General features: G+C 38.7%; 1 protein-coding gene across 4 annotated transcripts in view; it reads left to right on the forward strand.

Moving 5' to 3' along the window:
• myh14 (myosin, heavy chain 14, non-muscle) overlaps window positions 1-12,084 on the forward strand; it is a 57,180-nt gene that overhangs the window by 36,442 nt on the left and 8,654 nt on the right. For 3 of the 4 annotated variants that reach the window (XM_056234834.1, XM_056234830.1, XM_056234832.1), the window contains exons 14-33: window positions 446-619; window positions 792-965; window positions 1,061-1,175; window positions 2,194-2,265; window positions 2,763-2,968; window positions 4,255-4,376; window positions 4,790-4,859; window positions 5,076-5,236; window positions 5,317-5,425; window positions 6,628-6,759; window positions 6,871-7,077; window positions 7,160-7,297; window positions 7,569-7,692; window positions 8,215-8,386; window positions 8,470-8,682; window positions 8,801-8,945; window positions 9,056-9,262; window positions 10,621-10,725; window positions 10,950-11,102; window positions 11,195-11,443. In XM_056234834.1, coding sequence (XP_056090809.1) covers window positions 446-619; window positions 792-965; window positions 1,061-1,175; window positions 2,194-2,265; window positions 2,763-2,968; window positions 4,255-4,376; window positions 4,790-4,859; window positions 5,076-5,236; window positions 5,317-5,425; window positions 6,628-6,759; window positions 6,871-7,077; window positions 7,160-7,297; window positions 7,569-7,692; window positions 8,215-8,386; window positions 8,470-8,682; window positions 8,801-8,945; window positions 9,056-9,262; window positions 10,621-10,725; window positions 10,950-11,102; window positions 11,195-11,443 — 3,048 coding nt within the window. The remainder of the gene's footprint in view (window positions 1-445; window positions 620-791; window positions 966-1,060; window positions 1,176-2,193; window positions 2,266-2,762; window positions 2,969-4,254; window positions 4,377-4,789; window positions 4,860-5,075; window positions 5,237-5,316; window positions 5,426-6,627; window positions 6,760-6,870; window positions 7,078-7,159; window positions 7,298-7,568; window positions 7,693-8,214; window positions 8,387-8,469; window positions 8,683-8,800; window positions 8,946-9,055; window positions 9,263-10,620; window positions 10,726-10,949; window positions 11,103-11,194; window positions 11,444-12,084) is intronic. The other variant, XM_056234833.1, reaches the window with a different exon arrangement.

Genomic DNA, 12,084 nt, shown 5'->3' on the forward strand with positions numbered 1-12,084 from the left:
AATTGAGTAGAACTAATGAGTTCATGACCTGTTTAATCTTTGAAGGTATAAATGCATTGAATTTTGGCTTGCACTTCTGTAACGGAAGCTGAATGTCATTGTAACGCGTCAGCCATGGTCTCACACCAGCTAAACACCCTCTGGCTTCGCCTGCTACAGTAGCCACGCCACGCTATTGGTCGAGCTGGAAAGAGATTGACAGATCTGAACGAACCGCTCTCAATGTTTTGATGGTGCCTGAAAGAGACTCAATGTTTACACTTTTTTGGAGATAAACCCATGAATGACATACTAATAGTAGTCAATGGACAATAAACTGGGTTAAAAGAATGAATTTTCCAATAAAAATCCTACAAACCTAAATTTACACCTTAAATGTCTGTTAATTATTGTCTGTATTTATTCAACTGACGAAATATTATTCTCTATGTCTCTTTCTCAATAGCTGAACTCCTTCGAGCAGTTGTGTATCAACTACACTAATGAGAAACTGCAGCAGCTGTTTAATCACACCATGTTTGTACTGGAGCAAGAGGAGTATCAGCGAGAGGGCATCGAGTGGAACTTCATCGACTTCGGTCTGGATCTTCAGCCCTGTATCGACCTCATTGAGAGACCGGTCAGTGTGTGTGTAGATCTAAATTCAAATAATAGAGAATGTATGACAGTTTGCTGTCATACAACCTGATTTGACATCATTGGAAGTGTCTATCTTGTAAGGTGCCCTGGGCAATCCGCCACTGTTTGACATGCAGTGCCTTGATAGTGTTTCTAATTGGTTTGCTCCATAGGCTCATCCTCCTGGCGTGCTGGCATTGTTGGACGAGGAGTGTTGGTTTCCGAGGGCAACTGATCGCTCATTTGTGGACAAACTGTCAGCTGAGCAGGGTACACACTCAAAGTTCATGCGGCCGCGGCAGCTTAAAGAAGAGGCCGACTTCTCCATTGTACACTATGCTGGCAAGGTCAGATTTTTTTTACCACCCTAGGCTCTCCTTTTTTCCTTTTTCTATTCAACATGAAGTCAAAATGGACTCTGTCTACTTTCTTACTCTGTCAGGTGGACTATAAGGCAAATGAGTGGCTGGTGAAGAACATGGATCCTTTGAACGATAATGTGGCATCTCTCCTGCATCAGTCATCTGACCCCTTCATCTCTGAGCTCTGGAGGGAGGGTGAGGGGAAGCGTGTGTGTGTGTGTGTGTGTGTGTGTGTGTGTGTGTGTGTGTGTGTGTGTGTCGTAAATCATTGTTACGCTGGGGAATGTTTTTTGCACTGGTATGTGCTTAAAAAACACTGTGGTGTAATTAGAATAATTTCTTAAAATTTCAGGTTCAGAAACAGAAAAATAAATAAAAATAATAATAATAGCAATAATAATAATAATAATTTTTACATATTTCCCACCAAAATAAACAACAAATAAGCAACAAAAACAAATAAGTTAGTAATGATGATGTTATTAATATTATTATAAGTAATTATAATTAATTAAATAAATGAATGAATGAATATATTATTATATTATTATTAACATAAATTATAAATTAATTAATTGCTTGATACAATTATAAGCTGGCACCAGCAATACAAATGGTAAAACAGCTTAATTATAGCCTTAAAGTTTTCAGTATAATTGAAGGGATGATATTTAATTTATATTGTATTATGTTATCTATCAATAAATGTTTAAAGATGTAATATTTATAAACAAATAAATAAACAAACTAATAATAATAATAATTTCCCAAAGTTTCCGGGTTCAGAAGCAGGAAAACAAACAAATAAATAATAAAAATATCAGTTATAGTAATAATATCTGTTGTGTATTATTAAAATATACAAATATTATTAACAGCAACAATAAATTAATGAATTGCTTAAAACAATTAGAAACTGCTACAAACAATGAAAATGGGAAAATGGCTTAATTGCCGCCTTAATGTTTCCAGTTCAATCAAATAATATATATAATAATTGTGCTATTTATTAATAAATGTTTAATAATGCAATGTTAATAAAACATTTTTTATTTGATTTCTAATATTTAACACTGTAATCTACTATGGACTAACGCCTTTCTCTTCTCTTCTCTTCTCTTCTCTTCTCTTCTCTTCTCTTCTCTTCTCTTCTCTTCTCTTCTCTTCTCTTCTCTACTTTACTTTACTCTTCTCTACTTTACTCTTCTCTCAGATATTCAAACTCTTCCTCGTGTGTACTTTTTTGACTCTTATGCCACACTGCAAACCAATGGCTCTGACAGCAGTAGGTTTTTCTGCCCTTCTTCTTTTAACCTCTCCATCACTTCATCTAATTATGATTTGCCCTTCACTCTGTCTCTCATCTCTCTTTCATTGCATCAGATTGTGATGTGATGTGTGGGTTGCTGTTTTTTTCTTCTAACTGTAGTTTAGTAGAATGCGTAGTTAGTTTTCTATGGGTTGCTATAGAACTCTTTCTAGTTTAGTTTGGTTTATGGTAGAGATCTGCTTGCCTGTAGTTTATTCTTCGTAAAGGATCTTTCTTAAAGTGCTTGTAATGTAGAAATGCACACAGAATTTCTTTCTTTTTGGGAAGTTTTAAAGGTCTCAGAAGAAGAACACATTCATATTATGACTTCCATTTGAACTTTTCTTCTCAAAAACTTTTTGGTTGTTGTATGGTTTTACAGAAATAGCACTAATATAGAGCCATAGTGCTCTCTGAACATGCCATAAACATATTCTTTTTAGATAATAACATGTCTGTTTTGTGCTTGTCAGTGGAGAGGATTGTGGGTCTGGACCAGGGGTCGTCCGGAGAGAACAGTGGACCGGTGACTTTTGGGGCCGCTGGGTTTAAGACGAAGAAGGGCATGTTTCGCACGGTGGGGCAACTCTACAAAGAGTCCCTTACTAAACTGATGGCCACCCTCCGCAACACCAACCCCAACTTCCTGCGCTGCATCATCCCCAACCATGAGAAAAAGGTAAGAATAGAAAGAGAAACTGAAAAACTAACATAGTACTTTTCTTTTCTTAGTGACAACTTCTTCGATGAGATCTCTCTCTCTTCTTAACATATCTGTAAAGTGCCCCTATTATGCTATTTTAAAGTTTCCTAATTAACTTTTGAAGGTCTCTTACAAAAGGTTTACATGCAACAAAAAGCTCAAAAAACGCTTGAATTTTTTCATAATATACTTTTGCAGCCTCAGTTCTTTTCTCACAGTGTCTGAAACAATTCGATAAAGGATTCAGTCTCTCTAAACCCCTCCTTTCTGCAGGCCTACTCTGCTCTGATTGGCCAGATGCCCCAGTCTTTTGTGATTGGTCTACCGCTAACAACGTGTGTCAGAAACTAAACAATCTACGTATATTACCTTATTCTGAACTTCAGCTCCAGGGGCTTCCTCAGCGCTTCTATACACAGTGATACGAACAATAAAGATGGCGTTGGTTTTATTGTATCAATACTTTGGAAGTGCATTCAAAGTGGATTTGCTTTTGCAGCCCATAAAACAAATTTTTTTCGACATGTCGACAACACAAACCAAACTCTTCCAGGCCTCAGCTACAACTACAGTGTTTGAGGGCGGGGCAATTAGATGTTGTTCACAGGCAGCCAATGAAGACCACAGACGGGCATTATGCAAATTCATTACAAACTTACGTGGGTTTGTGCAGGAAGGGAGACTGGAATTACTGAAGACTAGTTTCAGGCAGTTCAGAATCGGTTGTTTTGGGAGATTATAACTCCATTTGTCGTGCACTTTGGGCTTTGAAACTTTGCATTCACAAACAGCTACATAACACACTACTGAAAAAGAATAATGGGGGCACTTCAAGACTCTATGATATATGGTATGAAACTAATGATAAGGTATTAATTGTGAGGTTGCACAAAATGTTGGTTAAAATGTATTGTTATCAGTGGATATTGGATATTTAATTATGCATGCTCATTTAGATTACCTTTACAATCATCTAACACTCATTTAATCTATAATAACACTAATAATTAATTAAGTGTTTAAATAATTAAATAATTATGAAATAATTTGTAATAAAGTGTTCAATGTAATCTTTAGCAAATCTCGAAATATAGAAGCCATTTTCTTACTGTAAATTGTAATGTTTTACATTTTTGGTGTTTTATTTTTAATATATTTAGACAAAATATAGAATTTTAAAATCATTGATGTTTTTTTTATTTTTTATTTTTTTATTTTTTTATTGGGACATCCCTTACTTTTTGTTCTTTAAATAATCACAGGCAGGGAAGTTGAGTCCTCATCTGGTTCTGGATCAGCTGAGGTGTAATGGTGTACTGGAGGGGATCAGGATCTGCAGACAGGGCTTCCCGAACCGCATCCCATTCCAGGAGTTCAGACAGAGGTGTGTGTGTATTTAACCATCATTTGTGGGATAAATTTGTACCCTGTAGTGAGCTAAGTCTGATAAATCCTCCTTTAGATCTTTATTTGTAAAACAGTACAAAAATGAAGTAAATAATGTTAATGAATTGTAAAAACAGAAAGTTTTTTGTTAGGTTTAGTGCTAGATTATAGTATTTATTACTAGCTGAATATAAAAACAATAGAAGTCTATGGAATTTCCCCATTTACAGTAGATAAGTAAATTGTGCGTATGTGTGTGTGTGTGTGTGTGCATGCATGTGTGAATGTCTGTGGAAAAAAGAATTGCTTACAGTAATACTTTTATGCTTTAGGTATATCTTACATAAATGAGATTCTTGCTTCTTGCGTCTTATTTATCTGTCTGCCTCTTTTTCTGTTTGTATCTCTCAGGTATGAGATCTTGACTCCAAACGCTATTCCTCGAACATTTATGGATGGCAAACAGGCGTGTGAGCTCATGGTAAGTGATGTCACTCAAACCTAAATCAAAGAGTTCATAATATTGATTTGATAGAGGATATTACACACTAGAGTTTCGGATCCATAAATGTGAACAGCACAGATGCTTTAGGGTCAAGAACTGAGCGGGGAAGGTCAATGGTGGTTTAGTGTTTTATTCAGATCTCTGATTAGTATTCTACATGTTGTTGATTATGTATTGTTACTGTATCTATAGATCAGTGCGTTGGAGCTGGACAAGAACCTTTTCCGGGTAGGACAGAGTAAGGTGTTCTTCCGGGCTGGAGTCCTGGCTCATCTGGAGGAAGAACGAGACTTGAAGATCACTGACACCATCATCCGCTTCCAGAGCGCGGCCCGTGGATACCTCGCCAGGAGGTAAGTGTCTGCGTCCGTATAACAGGTTGTGTGGTGTGTAATATGTGTGCATGTATGTTTTAACTGACCTGTTCTTTCAGGGCATTCCATAAGAAGCAGCAGCAGCTCAGCGCTCTGCGTGTGATGCAGAGGAACTGTGCTGCATACCTGAAGCTCAGAAACTGGCAGTGGTGGAGACTCTTCACCAAGGTAACACAAAGCATTACAAAACATGTTATATAAAGTTAAAAATGAAGTAGGCCTAATAATGAGTTTTAAAGGGGTTATTTGTAGAATTACAAAACCCTTGTTATTAGCGACACCGGTGGCCATTAAGTAAACTGCACCCAGCAACTTATCCTTCACATAAAAACACTTTACAGGCTTTCATTGACAACCTAAGTCGGGGAAGGTCTCTTTTTTAAGTTTGGTTACAAGCTGTTCGTACATTGGCAATAAAAAAGCGATTAATACATGAAAATTCTTACATGTAGCCCCTTTAATGTAATGATTTTATTTAGAATGTAGCTAAAGCTAACATGTAAGCACAATGAACATGGAATTTTTGTATCAATATATAAAGTAATGAAGTGGTAGCATGTTTCTCTCTCTTACTACATACTCAGAATTACACGTTCAAAAGTTTGGGGTCGATAAGATTTTTAAAAATGTTTTTGAAAGAAGTCTCTCATGCTCAGTAAGGCTGCATTTATTTGCTCAAAACAGTAAAACAGTAATGTAAAATATGATTACAATTTAAAATGTGTTTTCTATTTTAATATATTTTAAAATATTATTTATTTCTGTGATGGCAAAGCAGAGTTTTCATCTGATTACTCCAGTCTTCGGTGTCACATCATCCTTCAGAAATCATTCTTCTTATATGCTGATATTATCTATGTTGAAAACAATTGTGCTGCCTAATATTTTTGTGCAAACCATGATATATTTTTATTCAGGATTCTTTGAAAAAAACGCATTAATTAGATTTTTTTTAAAACAATTTTAAAGTCTTTACTTACACTGTTGATCAAATTAATGCACTCTTGCTGAATAAAAATATTAATAAAAAAACTGACCCCAAACTTTCGAATGGTAGTATATTCTAGCATTAACTTAAATAATATGCCTCATGGTGGTAACATATAAATTAATCAGTTTTATCAACTTACAGTTTATCAAGATAATTTGAATTAAGTCAAAAATGTTCAATTATATTAATGATAAATATTACTTTTATTTTATTATTTACTTTTACTTTTTAAAATATTGTTGTTAGTAAAATAATGCTTTAAAATAGCACATTACAGTAACATTTGCAGGTTGCCACTTTTTACAGTGCAATAGAAGTATGTGAGTTGGGATGCGGCATGTCTTTTAATTTGCTTTTTGACCTTTGACCTCTCCTCCAGGTGAAGCCCTTGCTGCAGGTGACCCGTCAAGATGAAGAGATTCAAGCTCGGGAAGCACAGCTTCAGAAAGCCAAAGACAAGCTGAGTAAACTAGAGCTTGACTTTACTGAACTGGACAAAAAAAACCAACAGGTGACTTTATTTCATTGTTTCACTCATTTTTGTTGGGCATGTTGGTAAACCAAAAGAAGAAAGAAATGTATTTGTTTGGTTTCCACATTCATCTGGATGTCTTCTTGACAGCTGTTGGAGGAGAAGTCAGTGCTGACCGACCAGCTTCAGGCGGAGGCGGAGTTATTCGCAGAGGCAGAAGAAATGAGAGCACGGCTGGCGAGTCGCAAACAGGAGCTTGAAGATGTGTTGGGAGAGCTGGAGAGCCGATTGGAGGAGGAAGAGGAGAGGACCGTTCAGATGACCAATGAGAAGAAGAAAGTACAGCAACATGTGCAGGTGAGGAGGACTGAAGCTTTTGTCAGTGTCTGATGTCTACTGTTGAATATCTTCTGTCAAGATTATTGTTTCTTTCTCTCAGGATCTGGAAGAACAGCTAGAGGAGGAAGAGGGGACACGTCAGCGCCTCCAGCTGGAGAAAGTCACCCTGGAAAGCAAAGTGAAGAGTCTGGAGGCCGAGATCTTGACTTTGGGAGAGCAGAGAGACAAATTTAGCAAGGTAGTTGAAGTCGCATGAAACAGAAGTTGCAACAGTCTTTTCTTCCCTATTGTGACATATATCCAAGTGAAACGGCTTCTCGAACAAGAAAAAATGTAGGGCGGGACTTGATTTTTCCCATTGGGAATTTATTGGATTGTTGGATAATAAATACTGCAGTATTCCATAAAGAAGTAAGAATTGTCAGTTTTGATTTCATAATGACTTTAAAGAGGGTTGTTGCTACAATGTTACAGTGGTTTATGAATCTTTCTGTCTTTCTCTTTCTCAGGAGAAGAAACAGTTGGACGAGAGACTCAATGAAGTGGCAGATCAACTAACAGAGGAAGAGGAGAAGGTGAAGAGTCTTAACAAGCTGAAAAACAAACAGGAAGCTGTCATCGCTGATTTAGAAGGTAACAGTACTTGACTTTATAAAACATTTCAAAATGTCATTGTTAATGATTCATTGGATATGTTGAATTTAGGCTTTGTGTCTTAAATTTCAATAATGCATTCATTAAATATTTCAAAACCACAATGAACCGCCTTTTTTTACATTACCGTTTTAGGTCAGTACAATAAAAAAAAAAAAAAAAATAATCCTTTTATTTAGCAAAGATACATTAAATTGATCAAAAGTGACAGTAAAGTCTGTTACATTGTTACAAAAAAATTACATTTCAAATAAATGCAAATAAAACTTTGTATTCATCAAAGAATCCTGAAAAAAAAGTATCATGGTTTCCACAAAAAAAAATTTGACACCACAGCTGTTTTCAACATTGAAAATAATATGAAATATTTCGTGAGCACCAAATCAGCATATTAGAATGATGACTGGAGTAATGGTGCTGAAAATTCAGCTTTGCCATCACAGGAATAAATTACATTTTAAAATACAATAAAACAGAAAACTGTCTCTTTCTCTCCTTTAGAGCGCCTGAAGAGGGAAGAGCAGGGCCGTCTGGAGCAGGAGAAGTGGAAGAGACGGATGGAAGGAGAATCAGTGGAGGCTCAAGAGCAGCTGTCTGACCTGAGCTTACTCGTCACAGAGCTGAGAGGAAGCCTGAGCCAAAGAGAGAAAGAGATCACCACACTACAGACACGGTACACGCACAAACACAAATATACCTTATAGTGAATCAGTTGCTAATACTTCTCCAGTAATGACATCTTTTGCTCTCTCTTAGGCTGGAAGAAGAGGGGGCACGTCGTACCGAAGCTCAGAGAGCCCTGAGAGAGGCCATGTCTCAGGTCTCAGAGTTTAAAGAGGAGGTGGACAATGAACGAGGGATGAGGGAGAGAGCTGAAAAACAGAGGAGAGATCTGGGGGAGGAGTTAGAGGCTTTGAGAACTGAACTAGAAGATACACTGGACACTACAGCTGCTCAGCAAGAGCTCAGGTGTGTGTGTGTGTGTGTACACTAAAAGTGCACATTCAAAACAATTAAGCATACTTCTTTTACAGAAGGGTAGACTAGAGTTAACCACAGGCATTTTGGTGTGTGTGTGTTTGTTTAGGTCTCGTCGTGAGGCTGAATTAGGAGAGCTTCAGAGATGTTTAGAGGACGAGACCCGTCGTCATGAAGCTCAGCTGTCAGAGCTCCGCATCAAACACACCGCTGCTATAGATTCCCTACAGGAGCAGCTAGACAATGCCAAGAGAGTGAGTCCTAGCATTTACGTCAAATGCAGCTTGTTTGCAAGATTGTTTGTTTCACTGGGAAACCAGCTTTTGTATTGGTACATGTCCAAGTTTTGTGTGTATCTCCACAGTCCCGTCAGTCTCTGGAGAAGGCGAAGGCTGTTCTGGAGGAGGAGCGTATGAACCTGAGTGCTGAGCTGAAGACATTACAAGGAGGGAAGATGGAGAGCGAGAGGGGCAGAAAGAGAGCAGAGGGACAGTTACAGGAAGTCAACGCACGCCTCCTGCAGGCCGATAGAGAACGAGAGGAGCGAGAGGAACGACTCAGTAAACTCCAGGTAAAATGGGAAAAAAGAGAGAGGAAATGTGCTTAATTGTAAAAAAAAAAAAAAAAATCGACTAAAGGCTCGCACACACCGTGACGAATATCGGCGCGCGTTATTCGCCAGCGTTTTTCAACGCGTTTTTTGTGTTCACACCCAAGCGATTTTCGCTGACGATGAGCCGAGTGAATATGCAAATTCATTCCCTGACATTAGATGGCGCCCATTTGCTCTGCAATACCAATCCATAACAGTTCTCTTTTATCAAGATTTTTGTAGTCACTGTCGCGTTTGTCATATAGTTCTTTATGTTCCGACACCAACGAGACCAGCAGCTCTACATTCATCTTGCCTTGCATCTTCCTCGTCTTATTTCTTCCCGGAAGTGTAGACGCTACTTGGCGTATATCTTCTTCGCCGTTACGTATGTGTGCTCGGCAAGACCGTTTTGTGTTTGAGCGCCCCCAAGTTGTGTTTTACTGTAACTTCAGAAGCTCCAGACACGTGAGCAAAAGCGCCAATCTCATTGGTCGGATCGTTTTTGACGCGGCGCGTCAAACTAAAAAAACGAACCAGAGGCGTTTTTTTTTAAAAATGACGCTTTTACGCCTGCCGTTTTTCGCGTCGGTGTGCACACTCACATTGGCGCCGTTTGTTTAGTCACGAGGCGTTAAACGTCGGTGTATATCGCGTGTGAAATTCGTCCCGGTGTGAACAGGCCTTAAGGCCATCACTTTTTTCAGTGTGAACCCGAGCCCTTTTGACATCATTGTTTTTTGTAAAAATGGTTTTCTGAACTCTGGTGGGCACCAGGGAACTGCTCCCAAACATACCTGTTAAGGAGGTCTTAGGTATGATTGGTATGAACTTTGGTACAGTTCACTGTTAAGGTGCGGCCACATTTACTGTGAATCTAGTCATTTGGAATCCAGGCAGTTGGGAATTTTGCATGAGGTTCGAAAGATTTACCCACGCAGACTGCGCAACGTGCAGATTTTTTAAAGTTTAAAAAAAAAACAGATTTTTTTTAAACTTACTTTTTTCAGCTGTGCTTCATTGACCTTTTTCGTTTGCAAAATTTGTGACCACACCTTTAAGCTGACAGCAATCCTTCCCATTCTGGAAAATCTAGCTTAAAATGATAGCTATTTTTGGTACATAAAAATAGCTTGTCCAAGCTGGTAATTGGGTGGTTTACAAACCACCTTGTTACAAACAGTAGCGTGACCAATTTAGGTTGGTATGACCAGCTAGTAAATGTTTGTTGCTGGTCCACTTTTCATTTTGAAATGAAACTCTAGTCTGAATCAAACCTATGGATCAAACCAATTATGAAACGATTCTAATCTCTCTTTGAAATATCTCCCTCTCAGTCAGAGCTTGAGTCTCTGTCCAGTTCCCTCTCCTCATCTGACTCCAAATCTCACCGTCTAAATAAGGAGGTCAGCAGTCTGGAGAGCCAACTACATGATGTGCAGGTAACTTTTGTGTGTGTGCAAGTGTGTGTTTTAATTTGCTCTCTTCCGCTACATATTTATAGGCTCATGGGACTTTACCAAACTGCTTTTCTCTGCTCACTCTGATTGTTGTTCTATTTCAAAGCAGATCTTAGAGACTGTGATTTCTCTCTGAGACTGTGAATGTGAGGGCCTCTTAATCATGCTTACTATTTGAGTGTGTGTGTGTGTGTGTTATTTTTTAGGAGTTACTGCAGGAAGAGACACGGCAGAAGTTGACGCTCGGCTCACGTGTACGTGCTCTAGAGGAAGAGAAAACTGGACTGATGGAGAGACTAGAAGAGGAGGAGGAGAAGACCAGAGAACTTACACGCCAGATTCAAAACCATACACAACAGGTTTACACCCATTTGCAAATCCAGGAAAACATTTTTATTGTTCAAACCATCTTTACTCCATTTTATCATATTCTTTTTATGTGCCCATGCAGCTATCTGATCTGAAGAGACAGACAGAGGAAGTGAATTCAGCAGTGGAGGTCGGGGAGGAGGCCAGGAGGAAGTTGCAGAGAGAGCTGGAGAATGCTACACTGAGAGAGAGAGCCAAAGAAGAAGAGAAAGAACGCATAGAGAGGCAGAAAGAACGGCTGAGAGAAGAGATAGAGGACATGACTATCGCTCTTCAGAGAGAGAGACAAAACTGCACTGCTCTGGAGAAGAGACAGAAGAAATTTGATCAGGTACTGTAGGGGATGGATGGATGGATGGACCGATAGACAGTGGATGGATGAATGGATTGACAGGTGGATGAGGGATGGATGGATTGACTGGTTGATAGATGGACTGATGGATGGAGTGATAGATTGACTGGTGGATGGATGGATGCATGGATAGACTTGTGGATGAATGGAGAGATGGATAGAGGGATGAATTAACTGGTGGATGGATTGATAGATGGACTGGTGGATGGATGGATGGATGGATGAATTGACAAGTGGATCGAAGGAGAGATGGATGAAGGGATACATTTACTGGTGCATTAATTGATAGATTGATGGACTGGTGGATGGAGGAATGGATGGATAGATTGACTGGTGCATGGATGGACGGATTGACTGGTGAATCAATAAAGGGATGGATTGACTGGTGAATCAATAAAGGGATGGATTGACTGGTGAATGAATAAAGGGATGGATTGACTGGTAAATCAATAAAGGGATGGATTGACTGGTGGATGGAGGGAGCGAGGGAGGAATAAATGGATTGACTGCTGGATCAATGAAGGGATAAATTAACTGCTGGATGGATGGATGGGTGGATGGATGGACAGCTAGATGTATAGGAAGATACATGAATAAATTAATATTTGGTCATTTAAAAA

This window comes from Rhinichthys klamathensis, unplaced genomic scaffold, assembly GCF_029890125.1.
Source record: "Rhinichthys klamathensis goyatoka isolate OS25496 unplaced genomic scaffold, OSU_Roscu_1.1 h1tg000407l_1, whole genome shotgun sequence".
Lineage (NCBI taxonomy): Eukaryota > Metazoa > Chordata > Actinopteri > Cypriniformes > Leuciscidae > Rhinichthys > Rhinichthys klamathensis.